Genomic DNA, 19,561 nt, shown 5'->3' with positions numbered 1-19,561 from the left:
GATATTTGTACGATATCAGTATCAATGACTAGCAAAATCGATACGTATCGCCCAATACAGATGATACGATACCGATACTTAGAACATTGACCCACATCGCCGGATAGCAAAATCTGTACTCGCTTGCTCTATTACAGTCTATATATCATGGACCCACATTTGGACCGGAAAGTTTAGTGGGTGTGGCTGATTCCAATTAATTAACAAAGAAATTAGCTACTTTGTTCTATAAAGAAATATAGTCCAAACTCCAAAGTCCTTTGTTAAACTTGTTAGATTCACATTAATCATTTTTAACAAACTTAGGCCTGATTTTCGGATCATTATCCTTTCAGGTTCCCTATCTGGTACAGTTGTCTGACTCCTTTCATAGGGGGCGAAAATGACGACCTAACCTCTTTGCCCGAACACACTACCTGAGTGAGGTTAAGTCGTCTTTTCCAACCCCTATGAGAGGAACCAAACAATCGTAACAGGCGGAGAACCTAAAAAGAAAAAAATTCCTAATTTTTTATGATTTCTATTTCAATTTCATGCATGATTTCTGCTTTGGAAATTGTTTGGTTTGATTTTTGCACCTAATTTCAAAGAAATAAAATCAAATGGAATAGAAATTTTGAAATAGCTTACTAGTTGTTTTAATTTTTATTTTTTTTATACGGTACATATTCTATTGGGGAGGGAGGGAAGATGAGAACCATGAGGCTTTTGAATTCAAGACCCCCTTTTAGGGTGGGTTTTTACGCTCTACATTTCTACCAACTACATTAGGCAGTTGTTCTCGAATTGTATTTTAATTTTAAAATTGAAATTAATTTTACTCTTGTTCTTTAATGAGCACATGGTTAATTTGATGGGTAAAGCAACAGTTTTATGTTAAAAATAAAATACCACCCTTCTTCTTCTTTTAAATGGTCAATCACGCAACTCACACCCCCACGATGCCACCACCACCGAATCCGAAAGAAATATTGAAAATCTATTCTCATAAATTGAACTACCAAATGGATTTCTTATTCTTGAAATGTTTTAGATTGATCAAACCAAACAGTTTTAATTTCTTGATCAAAAAGCTATTTGTTGACTATTTCATGAAATCAATTCGATATTAAAATAGAAATCATACCAAATATGTCTGGTCTTTATTACATATGGCGAAACCGTACTAATGGCACGAATAATTAAATTATTAGGATAACAGGTCAATGATTGGTCGATTGAACAATCAAATTGTCGACCGGTGAACCCTTCATATATTATCTCATCTCTCTTAAATTTGGAAAGAATTTAGTCAATCATTTAAAAAAACTCATTGTCACATTTGATGGTATCGAAATTAATTGTCAACTTCTCAATCATTGATATGTTAAATAAACGGGATCACAGTAAGGGTGTCAATTGGGACGGTTCTCGGTATTTGGGACGAGACGGTACCGGTATCGGTACTAAAAGTGCCAATCCCAGTACCGTTCCATTTAGTTAACGGGACTAAACCTAGATCTCAATCCCGATTATTAGCGGGACGGGACGGTACCAGTTCTTAAACGGTTCTAGATACTATAGAAAAAGGAAGAAGAAGTTTAATTGTTTCTAATAAGGCGGGTTTATTAGTGTTGTGGAATTTTTTCACTATCATGAAATTTAAGTTGTCTACTGCTTTTATAAAACAACTTAAATTATGAAATCATAGTTTTACTTCTTCAAATTCCCTAAGATCATATGTAATAAGCTTCTCAATTTTTTAAATCTAAAGACGTCCTACAAAATGGAAGAATCCCGTTATGTTTCCTCTTTGATTTTCCCAAACAAAACTCTATTTATCACACATGTCACATGATAGTATGGTATGAAGTATGAAGTGCAAAAAGGAAGAACTTGGTAGATGTAGTTAGTCGAGGCAGGAGGGAGGAGGGAGTAGCACTGCAGTAGGTTCTGTGAGGAGAGACTTCAAGCTACGACTGTTGACCTGTTGTTCCTCTTCATATTCAAAAGGCAATTAGTGAAACCCTAATGAGTCGTAATTCTTATACCCTTTCTTTTTTCTTTTTTAAAAAAAAATTATCTTATATACTCTTTCTTTTTAAACGGTACTAGTAGTTTTGGTACCATCTGGTACCTAATTGGTATTTCGGTACTAGTACCATTGGGAATCCCGTCCCAGAACCGTCCCGTCCCATTTATCATTTGGTACCAAAATCAGATACCAGTATCGTCCCATTTACTAATGGGACGGTCCGGTACCGCATTTTAGCAGAATGGTATTGGGACGATTCCCGGTTCCGATCCCAAATTGACACCCTTAGATCACAGGTTGATGATCGAACGATCAAAGAGTAAATTTGTCGACCGAAGAACCCTAAAAATATTATCTCTCCTCAATTTGGAAAGAATCCAGCCACCGTTTAGAAAAAGTACGTTAAAAGTTCAATCAAGTTCATCATTTATATCATTCAATGACCCGATAGTTTTGAACTCAATCGAAAAATCAAATTGTCGACCACTGAGCCATTGAAATATTATCGCTCCTCAATTTGGGAAGAATTCAGTCAACCACAAAGGAGGGAAAAAAATAAAATGAAAGTTCGATCATGTTCATCCTTTAAATTGCTCAATGATCTCGTAGTTTCAAACTCTTTGTTGCATTTGATGGTATCAAAATTAATTGCCGAATTTTCAATTATCGACATTTCCTTCAAATTTGGAACAATTTGCTACTATCATCAATGATTGACATATCTACTTTGATATTTTCAGATCATTTTACTTTGTTGGGATCTAGATAAGCTGATGATGCCCCAATGATTGATTGATCAAACAATCGGACCAAAAAATTTATTTCTCTTAAATATAGGGGAAAAATCGGTTATTAAAAAACTCGATTTAATTATATTCTTCGAATCAATCAATTATCGTGTAATTATAATTCTTTGCTATATTTGACAATATAAAAAAATTAATGGTCAAAACCTTATCGATCACCAATGAAAAAATTTCTAATCATAATAAATGTTGACCTTGATTTGTTTTTCCTTATTTCAACTTCTCTTTAATGAACAATTTGACTTAAATTTGGGACAATTTTCTACTACCATCAATACAAACTTAATTTTCTTATAGAAGACGATGGCATCTCTCACCAAGGGCACAATTAGGTCCCCCTCCCCCTTCAAATGGGATTGCTACTTAGAGCCATTTTAATGTTCTTCCTTTGTTGGAATTTACAAATCACCAAAGGAATTAAGATAATGCTCTAATGATTGATTAATCAAACAACCAATATATCATTGATTGACCCCAAATGATCTTTCTCTTAAATTTCCAAAGAATTAAGTTCGTCGTGAGAAAGCTCAATAATCAAGTTCATCATCCATCAAATCATTTAATCATCACTTATTTTAAAATTTTCATATCGCATTTGATAGTATTAAAATTTAATTGTAGACTTCTTGATCATTGATGTCTGGACTAAATCTATAACAATTCCATACTATGTCAATGTTCAGTTTATTTTCTTTATTGTAACTTCAATCATTAAACATTTTATGGAGATAAGAAATATCAAGTACATATTTCTTATAAGTAATTATGGCGTCTTTCATAGCTAAGGTACATAGTTAGGTCCCGCCATCACTAAACTCCATTTTTTTTTTCTTCATTTTAATTTGCATACCACCATATAATCGGGATGATGCTTATTAATAGTAAATGTTCTTTTTCTTAAATTTAGAAAGAATTTAACCAATCATAAAATTTGATAAACTCATCATTTAAATCATTTAGTCAAACCATTGCATATTCTTAACTCGTAGCTACATTTGATAGCTAGTCACATTTTAACTATTGAACTCTCGATTATTAATATCTCCTCCAAATTTGGATTTCTATCATCAATGTTAAGTTTTTATTTTATTTTTTCTCCAACTTATAGTTATTTAATATTTTTTGTTAAATGTGAATGGTTCGCTAGTCAACATATAGGCAAGGACTGTAAACAGATCGGATTTGGCTCGAATAGTGCTATATCTGCATCCGCATCCGATTAGCTATCAGACGGATTTGGATAGTGCTAAACGGATACGGATCGGATATTTTATCTGTTTACATGTAAATATAGCTTTTTAGATAACTATAGCTTACCCGTATCCGCATCCGTTTAGCTTTCGGACGGATTCGGATAGTACTAAACAGATATAGACATGGATACGAAAACGAATTTCGGCTATTCATTTACACCCCTACATATAGCATAAATATCTTACCGAAAATTATGGCATCCTCAAAAGGGTCATAAATGTAAAACCCCCCATGGAATTTGCATCTCTCAATTGTTCTTTGATTTTTCTATTTATTAATTTTTTTTTATTTGATAAATAAGATATAAGAGAAATAGGGTGTAGAGCAATCATAGGTTGCAGGTGACCTAAACAGTCTTTGATAATTTAATCACTACTCTTTTCTTACCTAATAAATGATTACAAGACCCTTTACGCCAATTTCGGAACAACTTCCAACTATTATCAATGTTTAAGCTAAATCCAGTGAGTATGATCTAACTAACCCTTATTCCTTTTGAAGTGGACATATTCATATGAAGACTAATCCCTAGTCCTTGAATAGTTATATTTTGGTGGAATTGAACAATAACAACCGAATGTATTGGATCATTTATTGATTTTTTTTTTTGTTTTTTGGTATCTTGGACACAAGTTCCTAAGGCAAGTTCGTACTTAAACGTAAGTGTTTATAAACGGTGATATTGAACTTACGGTATTGGCTTGGATCGATTGTATCAGACAAAATCACCCCTTAATTTTTAAAAAAATGAATTTTTAGACCATTTTACCCATTATCCATACCATGCTACCGATACGGTATCAGTATCGAAAACTAGCAAAATCGGTACGTATCATCCATTAAAAAAAAAATAATAGTCTATGTTGAGGGAATGGGTTATGGGTGGACACTCTAGTCCTAACATCCCATGTGAGATGGCATCTATATATATTTATATAATAGTAAACCAAAGAATAAGAAAAGAAAATTAAAAACAATCCTTGCCATTGGTCATTGGTGTGTCATCTTATTTCCCCAATGTTGACCATTAAAATTTAGCATTTTCATAAAAGAAATGATTTATGCCAGAGAAATTAGTTTTGAGCTCAGATCATCCAAAAGACGCATTCCAACATAGGCCTGTATGCCACATATATAGGGAGGATAAGAGAATCATGTGGGTATTTTTGTCAATCCAAAATTTCATTAATCAAAATTTCTTTTCATTATTTTTCCTCATCACTAAACACAATATGCAAGGATTACCCATAGAATGTACATTCCAAAGTCCTCAATTGGTGTCTCGACAAGTCAAATTTAAAATTAAGGGTTTTTAACAATTATCACCCCAAAAATTTTGATATTTATTATTATCCCCCTAAAAACTTTCAAACAATTATTACCCTTCTCTATTGCATACTAATAATTAACTGATCCCCACCGTTACATTTCTGTAACGGAGAGGGTTAGTCGTGACAATGTGTCGTTGTCACAGATTTTTTAAGATCAAAATGCCTTTTTGGGGGTGGTAATTGGAAAAAAACAAACCCCACCCCATCACCGACCCTTCTCCTCCTCCTCCTTCTACTAATCTTCTCGTTCTTCGTTCTTCTTCCTCCTCTGCAACCCCAAACCTTGTTTTCTCCATTTGAGGTCCTAACTCCAAACCATGACAGCAAGAATCATTGCACCAACCATCACCCATTCATTTCTTGTGATAGGATCCATCTGCTCTAACTTCTTTGTAGCCATGGCAGGGGCTTCTGGTGTGTCCTTAGTTTCAGGAGGACAGAGGTTATACAGGATATATGGAGAGGCTAGAAGAGAAACAAATGCAGGATATCCAGTCAGTACCTGTCTAACTCTTGTGGGTTTTTTTTTTGGCTAAAATACTGACATTTGTAGTTGAACTGGATGGAACTCACTCCTATGTATTGAGCATATAATATTCACACGGTGAGTGCCTGAAGCTCCACTTCTTCAGCTGACTCCACATCAAAGGATTCACTATGTGCTGCAATAGAAATCCCATTATAAACAAAAGTTACAGTTGTGATTACCTTTTTAAAAAAAAAAAAAAAAAATTCCTGCAAATAACTCTCCTCAGTGTTTAATTTGACAGAATTAGAACATGGGGTCTTAATGTGTACAATTGTCTGTCATGAGTTATCCTCCTACTCATTTACTGGTTTAAAAGCATCCCACCAAAATTTTAGACATCGCTGCTTAGTGTTCCTTATTTAGATTCTGTTCATCAAGCTAGTCATTAATCTGCACCTGTTGCTGTGAATACATGATCACCTCATTCTGTGTCCAGATTCCAGACATCATCATCCCCATGGCAGTCAGTATCTCGAAGTTTTTTCATTTTTATTCTACTATGTGAAACACCCAATTGTCAAAAGCTGAAAAGAGGTTGTGAAACTGAAAATGCATTAAATTTGGACCCACCAAGGACCGATGCATTTGTTTCTTTTCTAGCCACTCCATATATCCTGTATAACCTCTATCCTCCTGAAATTAAGGACACACCAGAAGCCCTTGCCATGGCTACAAAGAAGTTAGAGCAGATGGATCCTGTCACAAGAAATGAATGGGTGATGGTTGGTGCAATGATTCTTGCTGTCATGGTTTGGAGTTAGGACTTCAAGTGGAGAAAACAATGTTTGGGGTTGCAGAGGAGGAGGAAGAAGAAGAAGAAGAAGAAGAAGAAGAAGGGCTGTCATGGTTTGGAGTTAGGACCTCAAGTGGAGAAAACAATGTTTGGGGTTGCAGAGGAGGAAGAAGAAGAAGAAGAAGGGGTGGGGTTTTTTTTTATAATTACCACCCCAAAAGGGCATTTTGGTCTTAGAAAATCCGTGACAACGGCACATTGTCACGACTAACCCTCTCTGTTACCAAAATATAATGGTGAAGGCCAGTTAGTTATTAGTATGCAACAGGGGAGGGTAATAGTTGTTTGAAAGTTTATAGGAGGGAAATAGTAGATATCAAAGTTTTTGGGATGGTAATTGTAAAAAACCCTTTAATTAATGGTGTAGCTTCAATCTCTTCTAGGAATTAGAAACCCAACAAATAGTATAGCTTCTTTTTTGGTATGAGATTAATTTAAGGGAGACGATTCCATGAAAGACAACGTAGCGCTTGTGCCAACACGAGGGCCAATGAGAATGCAAGTGAAAGCAACTAGGGATAGAATTTTCACTTTTCATGAGAGGCAGGGAGGCTATTTCTCCCCCTATGTGTCTGGGCATAGGGGTTTAATTACTTCTAATGTGATGGTCATTAATTAATGGAGTTTTTTTATTGATACCCTTTAAGGTGTCAAATAACTTGTAATCTTATTTTTTTGTCTTTTTAGTATTATATTTTTTTCAAAGAGGGTAAATACAGTCATTTCATATGTACCATCCAAACATGTGCAAATTAATGACATATTTTGATAATGATAAATTAACTTTTAAATTATTTTTGAAACGCCTTTTTTACCCATGACTTAAAGAACTTTTAAGAATAAACCAAGGGACAATAAAAAGGTGTCAAGTTCTAAATAATCCATGTAATTTAATTACTTATTTTTTATGAAAATTATTATGATTGCATCTTTTTTTTTTATGAGTACTCTGAGTGCATCTTATTGTCACCAAGATGGTGAAGTGAGAACTTCTTTCAATTGCCTCTTGCCCTTATTTTAAAATTTTATTTAATAATTTTTCAAAATAATTTGGAAGTGACTTGTCGTTATGTGATTATTAAAAACTACATATTTTTTTTAATTGACATATGAAAGAACAAGGTTTACCCTTATCAAACGAAAAAAGGTCTATTATATTACAAGGTTTAAAAAAATAAAATTATATTGTTTTTCCACCAACTTTAGTTACAACAAGATTTCCCTTTATTTAAGGTATTTACTTCCTAATGCTTCATTCCTCTTTTATTTTATTCTTTTATTTAAGGGAAAGAGATTGTTGTTGTCTGGCCTCTAGAGCCTGCACAAGTGTCTTGGTCAACGAGAGTACATGCCTAAGCATCGTCTTGGACAGGATTTTTGCTTTTCATGAGGACAGTATAATACTTTTGTGCGATTTTATGTCTAGACGTAGGCGACCAGGGCATGTTCTTTTCCCCTTAATTTAATTACTTCTAAATTATTGGATGCTTATTTCATCTTTTTTTGTGTGAAAATTATTTCTGTATTAGTGGATACTTTCTTCCTTTTTTGGGTATGAAATAATTTAATTACTTTCTAATTATTGAATGGCTAATTGGCTAGGGAACAAATGATAAGATACGATTCCCTTGACACAAATTCTCGAATATAACTTTCCCCTCGAGACAACCCTTCTCAAATTCTTCATACCTTAAATTGGTGGGACCAGTTCTGGATAACTTGTCTAGTGAAGGCCGACCCACATTGACGCATCCCAACACTCTAGTTCATCCCTTGTTTGAAAAAAACACAAAAATAAAAATAAAGAAATTGTAAAGTCTTACCAATCTCAATTTGGGCAATGAATACTCCAATCAAGTGGGCCTCTTTGTAGCATCTAAACGGGCCTCTTGGAACAAAATACAGCTTTTCCTTGAGTCCTTGACTTCTATGTTCTCCCTTCAATTAATCATAAAGATTTAAGTTTTTTTTTTAATTTTTTTTAAATATAAAATATAGAATCAAGTTTTCCTTAAGTCACGATAAAGGGGAATCTCTTGACCATGGCTTTTAAATGAGTGGAAGAAGATATAGCTCAAAAGTATATTTCGACCATTTGTAAATAAGAAAATATTTTAGAACCCTAGGATGTTGGTTGGACCCTTGCCACGTGGTGAAGAAAAATTTTCTCCAAAAATATATAGAGAAAAGTTTTTGGTCCGTAGATCAAATAAGAGAATCTATGATCTAAAGTGTCAGACCAAGAAAACAAAATGAAATCCCCTATTGATGAATACTATCCCTACTTTTTGTGTTTCTTTCTCTTAAAAATGACCTAAATTATATATCATATTTAACCTTCATCCATTAACATCTCAAGGTAGATGTACCACCAACTAAGCAGCCAATTCTCTTCACAAAAATGAATAACCTAAGGTTTGATGCTAAGACTTAATAGAACATTTAGTGAAGTTGATTTCTTGTCGACGTGTACTTTGGTGCAAGTCAATCTTTGATGATGACAGGGCCAAATTATAAAATTAAATTAAAAAAAAAAAAGAAGGTCAATGAATCCCTACCATGAAATTTGCTTTCTAATATACCTTACCCCAAAAGAGTATAAAGAAGGAGAGGGGAAATTGAAATAAAAAAACCGAGGGTTTAAACTTAAAAGTCCAAACCCCAAACTGATCCTCATATGATCTTCCATTGGATTTGGACTATGTTTGGATGCTAAGAAAACATAGTAGGACCCTTATCCCCTCGCGTGCAGTCTAGTCTCCGTGTCGTAATGACACTCAATGGTAGTATAGTAATTTTAATCTAACTAAAGGGGCGTTTATACTGACACAGAGTGAGAGAGATTATGAGTGTATGACAAAGGAAGAGGAAAAAAAAAACGTACATTTTGATTTGATGACTTAACGGCCACGTCAACTCAGTGCATAGTGGACAGACCGGCCCCACCGTTTTATCTTTGATAGACGGTGCATGACTGAAGATTACGTGGCAAGTACGACAAGAGAGAGAAAGAGAGAGAGAGAGATGATGGGGTTTTGACTGAGGCTGGGACCTGCGGCGGCGTTAGCGTTGTGTGGACTGGTTAGTGATTTACATCACCCGTTGGTGACCTAACCTAATTAGCTCACTTGGCAAATAGTTTTGGGTGTAAAGGTGTGTCCAGGGTGTGCTAGTTATGGGAATATACGATATTACTCAAGTACCCCTAGATACCTTATTTGTATCAACGTGATCTGAATCATGGATGAGGAACACAATTCCACGAACCATAGATTGGGATTAAGTCAGACCGTTGATAACGTCATCCTTGTCAAGGAGAATGTTTTTTGTGCCAGTGGTGTAGGCTGCGCCCAGACACATGGGGGTGGGTGAAATGATCAGTCTGTCCCCCTGAATGGTAGACCCATGTGTCTGGGCGCAGATTGCGCAGCGACACAGAGAACATCAACCCTAAGAAAAATTACATGACACCAAGTAAGATGATAATAAAAATATATCTTAAAGAATGGGATGCAGAGGTATATGTGGTATTCTTCTACTGTTGAAGATAAAATATAATCTCCCTTATTATTTGAATTCATCAACATAGAATCATAACCATCCATCCGAGATTACTTCTAATAGGGCTGAATGTAGAGTAAAAACTTCACCAATGTTTGCATTTAGAAAATCAGCAGCTTTAGAAACAGCGAGAAGACGACGTCCCTGATGGTTCCGAAATATAAACCCCAGTCCACTAGTGGTACTATTTAGCACTTAACTAGCATCACAATTTACCTTCACGTAACCACTTGGAGGAGTACACCATGAAATTATTGCAGACATATCTGATGTTGTGGAGAAGCACCATCAGATGCAGAAGAGACTTGAGCACTTTCAAATTCAATTGTATCATCCGGAGACCAATCGTTATGCCCAAATATATACTCATTTCTTACTAACCATAAAAACCATCAAATGAATCAACAATACTCAATAAGTAATAATATAAAGAGAGAGAAGGACATAGGCTGCCATCTTGGACAAAACACTGAAATCCATATCTATAGTATGTTGTGAAAACAGCCAATTGTCTTTACCCTCTCCCCCCAAACTCTCTGGAACAAAAAAAAGGGAAAATCCTCAATGATCCCTCTCCATAGATGTAGATCCTTTGACGAATTCGGCCACTGGTGCTATGTGACACCTGTGTCCAGACACAAGAAGGGTAAAAATAAAGATCCCACCACCTATGGGATGTCCCGTGCTGATATAGGGGCCATGCAGCCTGACAACCACCCCGTTCGTTTTTTTTGGCCAAGGATCAGCAAAGTGGAATTAAATAATAAATAGTACAGAATTAACATTCAAAAATACCCAAATGATACAAAAACAATTATAAAAAATTACGTCCAACCCCCACCTACAATGATCCCCCTCCCATTAAACAAATATATCTTATGGTATAACCCAAAATTGGGTATGATATCAGCATCACCTGATTTCAAGATAGATCGTCCTATAAGGCCTAATCTAATCTAGAGATTTAAAACCTAAATTCCAAAACAAAGTGAAATTGTGAATCTATGGACTGCACACCTAATTGTGCCACGTGGCATGTTGGGAGAAAAATTTTTAGGTTTTCAATTCTAAAGTTCATTCAGAGGGTTTCCCTCACAAAATCCAACAAACCAACTAGAATTTCTCTATTCTATCCACTCCTTATTTGCAATAATAATGATAAAAACTCAGTCTTATACCAACTAAATAGGAACAACTACTCTTTTGGTTCCTTCAATATGAATCTAATTACTCATTTGCACTGGAGCATCTAAAGGCTTCCATTGAAGATGATCATGGTGTTAGAGACTTGGGTAGAATTCATCCTCCAAAGCTAGCCGTTAAAAACAAGGTACCCAAACACCTTTAACACCCCCCATATTCCCCATTCATATCTAATGTAGGACTATTATTTTTGCCTTTCGGGTGGAACCCCAATACATGACACCTCAAACATGAATTAGAGCTACTCCCAAATCAGTTTTAGTTTGATCATTCTTAGTTTTGCCACACATCCATCTCACCATCTTCATCTTACAGTGATTGTATCTATGTGATGCTTCTTAATTATCGAACATTCTACACCATACATCATAGCCGATCATATGAATATCGTATGAAATTTTCTTTTAAGTTTTTAAAGGAATACGTCGATCACACAACATTCCGAATGCACCTCTCTACTTTATCCATTCTATTTTAATTCTTTGTGAAACATCATCCTCTATATCCCCCCTCTTTATTTAAGATTGATCTTAGACACGAAAATAATCACTATACGGAATCTCCCTCTCATTAATTTTCATCACCTAATTATCTGTCTTAGTGTAGCTAAAGTTACAAACCACATATTTCATTTTCGTAGCAGAATAACCAACTGCGTAGGAGTGCCCTGGCACTCCCAATCTAGGTCCCCTACCCTCTTATAAGATACTAAGTTGAAACTCATAAACATTACAACTTTAATGGACCTAGTTTGTATGCCACAGGCCCATCTTACACTATTAGTGCATATGAAGTTGTGATACAAAGCAACTTCCATGGGCTTGTCGGAGCTTGGTCCAAGGTACATGATGTGCTACAAACCCTAAAATGGAACTTAGATGGAAAACTTGCAGGGTGGGTGGGCTAAGTAAGCAATGTCCATTAGGTTTGTTTACATGTAAAAAAGGGTGATAAAAACATTTTCCTGTAAACTGGGATATTTCACTGTTCGTTTTAACGTAAAATTAAAAAATAAAAAGGAAAGAGGGATGGGGAGAAAAAGAAAAGGCATTATTCAATGTTGATGCTTCCTTTCCTGAGGAAGCAACAACCACCTTCAGATATTTCAAATACTTCTTAGCGTCTACTGAGTCTCATTTTGCAATTTTCATGTTAGAGGTCAAGGTTTCTATTCTCAAGCTTTTCCATATTCTGTGAGTTATGCTTTCATCTGTTCTTTTACTGCATGAAATCATGGATTTTAAGGATTCTAGTGATGCATTAACTTGCTGGAACTGCCTGCAAACAACTGTTTCTCAGAAAGGAGAAAGCTCTGTGCGACTGTACCTGCTCTGTTTCCACACTCACAGATACTAGTTTAGATTGCCAATGACCTCTTACAACACACGTTGGATCTGTGTCTCCATCCTTGATTTTTATGGCCTTTGAAAATTCCAAAGAGTCCCAATCAGAAGCATCCAATTTGCCCCTCAAATCAGTTATTTCAGCTTCAGCATCAGCAAGTCTTTGTTGGATAGCAGTCTTAGCTTCATTGGAAGCTTTAAACCATAGTACTACACTATGCTTTTCAAGAGCACTTCTCAAGACTTCAGTCTGTACAAGAGCTTTGCCCCATGTGTTTCCAAGAAGATTTCTGATTCCTGTTTTTCCATCTGTAATTCATCAATCAATAATTTTTAAGGGATGATTTCTACAGCTTGTTCAGCACATCTATCTGCTGGGATCTTGGTTCATTCATCTTTCTACTTAAGCTCCTTGAATCGAGCTTCCATCATCCCAAATTCCTCAGATATAGTGGAAGTCATTACAGGAACTCAGCTTCAATTTCCTTTCTGGCAGAATCCTCCTCAGCTTTATAAACCCCAAACAATATCAATACACCAAAACAAAGGGAAAAAAATCATCCACCTGAAACCCAAAACATTACAAAGCAAAATGCAATAATAGACAGACAGCCCTAAACATCACCTCAATCTCACAGTCCTATCTTATCCATAAGGTCTACCAAATCATTTGCGGGCCTTTGCTTCTGTTGGAAACTTGGAATGAGCAGTTTTGTGAAGTCAAGAACTTTACTTGCCATTGACTATAAGCATTTATGTCCTTTTTCACCACTTCAAACAAAGTTCATCTTCCATGTCACCCTCGTCAAATGAAAAACCAACATAATTGCTCCTAGGAAAAAAAAATTTACCAATCTACCATTGCAGCTAACCAAAAATATTCATGGTTCCTGTATGGGATGACACGTGGTCGGGAAATCCAAGTTGTACCTTAAAACACACTATGAGTAAGAAAACCACATTTAACACCCCCCCCCCCAAAAAAAAAAAAGAAAAGAAAAAGAAGAGACTTCCACATTAATAAAAAAGAACCAGTTTCACATTTCCTGCTGTCACAGTTTCGCATGTTCAGTGCTGCCAGACTATATACATGAATGGAAAAGCCGACATGATTCAAGTTCATCCAACATGTCAAACTTGAATGAGAAGAGTTACGGTTGTCTGCATGGGTACTGAACAATTGGAGGCATAGTGGCGACTATGTACATCAATGTAAAAAGCCAATAATGATTGACTTGCATAAAAAATGAGAAGTAAGAAATGCATGAAGACCATCTTGATTCAAGTTCATCCAATGTTTCAAACTTGAACAAAAGACTTCAGATGTGTCTGAGGAAGGATAAAACCGGCTCTTATCTCCTCAAATGAGTATTCAATCTCTTGAGGCATCTTTCCTATGTCATTAGCTACAAAAAGGACAGAAGCAGGAATGGGTGTTGTGGCAGTCTGCATGGGTACTGACACAGTTGAAGGGGTAGTGGGCACCGGAATCGGCATTGACATGGGGGTTCTGTTCTCTTCATCAGTATGAAAAGACAACTTGGATGGTGTGGTCATTGGTGTTTTGTTATTTGGAAGCATTTTCTGTGCTTTGTTCATGTCTTCCATGAAGTTCATGTTGGCCTTGGAGACGGGAGAGAAGGGCTTCTGTGACATGGGTGATTTAGTGTCATAAGCATTTGCAGCTTTCAAGGAGTGCTGTTTAATTGAGAGGCCAGCACTGTCCAAGCCTCTCCCACCTACATAAAAAGTCAATTTTGTGCTATATATAATATACATATTGAGGACAACTTCAAAATACCTGCTCTGAAAAAGTTTTTAGAAAGGAAAACAAAGTGGGAGAAAGAATAACCTGCACGCAAAGCCGCAATACCTTCATCCTGATGGTGGTTTAGCATGTCATTTGGCAATAGAACCTTCTTGATTGCGCGTGACTGAGTAGCTTTTGCGGTGTTAAGCATATTTGATTTAGGAGTGTGCAGCATTGCTCCACCAAGGGAATTTCTTTTGCTGCCTGGACCACCGGTTGAAGTTCTTGGTACCTTTTTTCCACTCTGGGGCTTTGAAGGGCTTGGTTTTGACCCAAAAAGCACTTCCTGCTCTGCTATCAACTGCCCCTGAAGTTTCTTTTGCTCCTGCAAGGATTAAATTGGGTACAGATGTCACAAAACATGAATGATTTGATGGAGAATGATTCTAGACCAGAGTACATACCCGCTGCCTTCGGCGTTCTTGCTCTTTCTCTTGCCTTAAAATACGATACTCTTCCAGCATAGAAAGAAGCCAAATCTGAATGAAAGATAATAATTGGGAGTCCAGACACATGTGCATAATCAAGAGTGAAAGTAAAGCATCTGGATTCGGAAATACATTCCAAGTTGGGAGAACCATAATCAAGTATAAACTAGACAGAATTTACTCCAACACTGGCCAAACCAATTCAAAGTTGGACTCGGTGGATTTTAAACCAAATTTTGGTAGATAAAAAGGGGATTGCTTACACCATCATATGTGAATTCTACACCTCTTTCTTTCTCCCATGCTGTGGTTTTTGATGCCAATGCATCCACCATTGCTGCTCCAACACCAAACAAACAGAAATTTATGAAATTGAATTCATCTAAATAAACCAAAATGAGAAGCTGTTGAAAGGTTTCAATTAGCCTTAAATAATGTCCTGGCGAGTGGCGACTGGATCATTGGACTATGAAATTAGGAACTGCATTTTGGATTGATGGAGTCCAGTATAACCTTGATCTCTCCAAACTGGGAATAACAATGCATCATGCAAGATATGCACCTGGAAGTTTGTTGACAGTCAAACGAGCCTTTTCAGCATGCTTCAGCACTAGATGGGCACCTCTACCAGAATTATAGCGATTTTCATCCTGCAACACCACCATTGTGAAAATGAAGTCCAAAAAAAGGACTAAATGAAAACAATTCCTCCGGAAAATACAAATTTGTACTTTGTTATACTCGTCAAGCCAGCACTCCTCCTCGCATGCAGCTAACCATTTCTCAACCTTTTCAAGTATTTCTTTCCTGCTAAATGCTTCCTCTTTAGCATTTGCAATTTGAAGCTCAATTTGTTTCAGGATGCTTGCAGGATCCACTGCACCTGCACGAGACAAGACGATCATATTACTGCATAATGCAGAGAAGCAGTTCTATTATACATATCATCAGTCTTTCTTGCCAGACTCAATATCTTCAATTGCATATTCAATTGCACTATCAGCCTCTGCCACCAAGTGTGTCCGCCTGCAAATCTCGTCTAACTCTGATTTTTTCTTCAGAACAAGCTCTTTCATCTTGCTTGCTTTGAATTCTTCAAGTCTAGATACCTCTGCCTCAACCTGCATAATAAATAAATTTAAGCTTACTTCATGGAATGGAACCACACAATCTTAGCAAAAAACTACCCAAAAAATTTATGGATTTATAGTTATGTACTAACGTAAATAATGGATTCCTCAGAGAGAATGTTGGGCTCAGTTATTTCATGTTCTGAAGCAGCTACGTTACATGTGATATTCTGAAACATCTGCTGCTCGTCAATTGGTGTGTCTATTAAATTCCACAGTTCCAACATTGTCGTTGCCAGATCTTGAAGCTGCCACAGGTTAAAAGTCAGTAAGGCAGTAAGTCTAGCAGGAAAGATTTGATACAGAACATTAAGAATTATATTCATACTCCAAATGCTTACTTTCTGCATCCTTTCTATCTTAACTTTTCGTAGTGTTTGAACTGCAGCAGCCAACCTCTCAATTGAATCATCACTTATGTTCTTTGTTCCCTCGAAATCATCCAAACTGGGGTGGACTTCATTAATTGTGCCCTTGAAATCTATACCAAGCACTGAACATAGAGAGGTCAGGGTGTTAAGGTGGTCCAGGACCTGATTCAGGCGTTCTCCCTGCATATGAATAGAAACAACATCAGCTACGTTCATGAAACATGTAAGACATGACGGTATAGGAGCTGAAGTCAAACCTTCTCTTTTTGAAGTGCTTGCAGCTGCCTGTGCAATTCATCAAGCTTTCTTACGGACAAATCAGTTTCATCCACCACAACCATGGAGGGATTATAGTCTGTGGAACTACAGATCTCATTTGAGATCTTTTGTATTTTCTGAAGGACTTCAACAAATTGGTTCCTTCTTTCACACTTCCTCTTTCTCATCTCCTCCAGTTCTGGAACAATGGCCCTCAGCTCTTCCTTCAGATTTCCAGCTTTCTGATCACACTAAAAGAGAAAGACAGTAATTGAAGTAAGTAGTTGATTAGAAGATCTTTTATCTTTTAACTAGTTCAACAGGAGGTCAGAAAGGTGGTGCATCAATCAGAACATAAAGTCAGCAGCAGATTGAATTCATTATTACTTCCAAGTTGGCAACTTTCTGGAAAATTGGCCAAGAGACCCACCTGCCTGATATGTGCTGGTCGTTCACCCATTGCAGAGCAGATTCTTGCAATCTCTGCCTCAGAATCTGCAATCGTTTGCCGTAGCTGAGCTCTACACCGGTTTGCCTGATCCACCATCCTTCTGTATAGCTCTAGACAATCTTGTTCTAACTCTAGCAGCATTTTATCTCTTTCAACATCAGACTCTCCAACTTCATCCCATATGGTCTGAATTAAACATACGATAAGAAAGCTTGAACATCCTATACCAACTGGTTTGCATTGAAACATAACCAGTCTATCTTGTAACAGCTGTTTCGAAGAAGGGAGAAAACAAATGCAATGTCATAAGAAACAGAGTAGTTATTTTGCAAAGAAGCAAATGAGAACCTGAAGTTCATGTAGTAGAGATTCAGAAGGTGTTTCCATTTGCATTAGCTGATCAGACTTGAGACTGAACACGTTGAAGCAAATACTTCTCTGCAAAGACAAATCATTTCAGCAGGACATGCTAAACATTCACACAGAGATCCAAAATGCAAAGTTAACGGACCTTTTGGCTTATGATCTATAACAAAAAACTACCAGATAATCATTAAGAAGTTACAGGTCTGTGTAAGTAAAGAGAAAAAATAACAAATCGAAATAAAATATTACCATTGAAGAGAAGGGTTGTATCTAGGTGAGGTTATAAAACAAGGTTCTATTACTGTAGGAGATTGGTTTTTATTTCTTAAGCAGGCATAATTGATAGGAAACAAACCTAATCATTATTACTCCGTTCAAGTTACCAATGGACAAGATTATACCAGAAACATAATGCCTGTAAGTTTGTTGCAATTCAAGCTCATCTCTGTACAGCTCAGCCATTACGGTTTTACATTGCAAGTGCATACCACTTGCCAAAAAAAAAATTGATTGACAAGATAAATCCTAGCAAGTAGACCATAGGATATGTAACAATGCAAGGTTTCCAAATTGCCTCGGCGCGCCTAGGCGATAGACCTTCTGGTCACATGTAGGCATAATCCTGGAACTGGACAGGCCAAACTTTGTCCCATTCTTCTTGATTGCTTTTGTAATAAGTTTATATCAAAATATGGCATAAGATACAAAAGGAGTCTATGTACTCGAAAAATAGAAGCACTATAAAATCCAAAAAATAAACTAGATGTCCTTGATCTTCATATGGAGTGAAATCTAATTATGTCTCCAATAGTTTTATAATTACTCAATATGGCATACTAGGTGGTTCGCTAGGTGCACTCCTGGTTGCCTAGCCGTGCCTGGAACTCTAGACATGTGCCTAGCTCATTGTCTAGGCGTCGCCAAGTTGTTGCCCTGCCTAGTTAACACTGTAAAAATGGATAAAGGAATCCATTCACTGAGATCTACTGAAATGTGGATTTGTAACCAAAATTTTTGTTTTATTTTCATTTGAATAATGTGTACTTGATGATATTTTTTCTGTTATTCTTTGTATAGTTCTCCCAATGAGCGCTATATTTATAAATGTAGTTACTTTTAAATTAACTTAATGAATTATACAATGATTGTTGGCTAGTTTCTATCTTAGGCACTCAGTTGAAATATTATCATCTAAATTTAAACCCCTAAGATAGTAATTAGTGAGGAAACACCTTACCTGCCCTCTTCACTAGCATGCCCATGTTATGTAAAACCTTTTAACTCGAAACATGATTGCAAAAGGCATCTCTTTTTATTCAATAGACTGAAGCATCTTTCTGCAATTTGTCGTCTTTTTCTTCAATTTAATATATCTGAAGACCTTTTTCTCGAGAGAGATGTTGAATTACTCGCTATGTGAAGCAGCTGGTCATCTAAAATTTCAGAGTAGGTTCCTTGTCTGCGTCAAATACTTCATGTTTTTCTGGTTATTTCTTTTTCCTCTTTTGAGTGTATAAGATGGTATCTGTGAGATACCATCATCCTTCCTATGTTTGAGAAACAGAGGCAGAAACATTTCTATTACCTTTACCAGTGCATGCAAGTTCATGAAGTCTTCATCTCTTACCATTGTGTTTCCATTCCTTGATCCTCAATTCCTCATATTTCAACTCTATACTCTTCCTGCTCTTCTCTATTTTCTTGTATGTCAGAATTAGGTAACAGGTTCATCTAATTAATTACTTTATCACCTTTAGCAAAGCAAGTTCCCATTTTTATAACATTACAAAAAACCTAAAATCAAAAAGAAAAATCAGATATTCCTCATAGTTTCCTACTTTTCTCCTTGTCAAGCTTACCAAAACCCCAGGTTCAGAATCTGGAATCTAAAAATCAAGAATAAATCCCATAGT

The 19,561-nt window shown here is 36.3% G+C and overlaps 1 protein-coding gene across 1 annotated transcript; it reads right to left on the bottom strand.

The window, feature by feature from the left end:
• Positions 1-14,090: 14,090 nt before the first annotated feature.
• On the bottom strand, positions 14,091-18,110 carry LOC122666024 (65-kDa microtubule-associated protein 3-like). The gene is made up of 14 exons (XM_043862140.1): positions 18,004-18,110; positions 17,848-17,851; positions 17,631-17,738; positions 17,262-17,468; positions 16,831-17,082; positions 16,544-16,753; positions 16,295-16,450; positions 16,034-16,193; positions 15,804-15,955; positions 15,635-15,722; positions 15,336-15,409; positions 15,049-15,123; positions 14,687-14,969; positions 14,091-14,573 (listed from the first exon to the last, which is right to left on the bottom strand). Exons 1-14 carry the CDS (start codon positions 18,108-18,110, stop codon positions 14,134-14,136), a joined length of 2,316 nt encoding a protein of 771 aa, XP_043718075.1. The 3' UTR covers positions 14,091-14,133.
• Between the last annotated feature and the right edge of the window lie 1,451 nt (positions 18,111-19,561).

Source organism: Telopea speciosissima, chromosome 6 (assembly GCF_018873765.1).
Source record: "Telopea speciosissima isolate NSW1024214 ecotype Mountain lineage chromosome 6, Tspe_v1, whole genome shotgun sequence".
NCBI classification, from domain to species: domain Eukaryota; kingdom Viridiplantae; phylum Streptophyta; class Magnoliopsida; order Proteales; family Proteaceae; genus Telopea; species Telopea speciosissima.
This window is presented reverse-complemented; position numbering and strand designations above follow the sequence as displayed.

What these genes read in the sequence shown, in the direction of transcription:
- LOC122666024 (XM_043862140.1), bottom strand. Translation starts at nt 18,110, where the DNA reads ATGGCTGAGCTGTACAGAGATGAGCTTGAATTGCAACAAACTTACAGG. An exon ending in GACCAGCACATATCAGGCAG is followed by an intron (nt 17,083 to 17,261) that starts GTGGGTCTCTTG and finishes TTTCTCTTTTAG; the next exon opens with TGTGATCAGAAAGCTGGAAA. An exon ending in AAGCACTTCAAAAAGAGAAG is followed by an intron (nt 16,754 to 16,830) that starts GTTTGACTTCAG and finishes ATTCATATGCAG; the next exon opens with GGAGAACGCCTGAATCAGGT.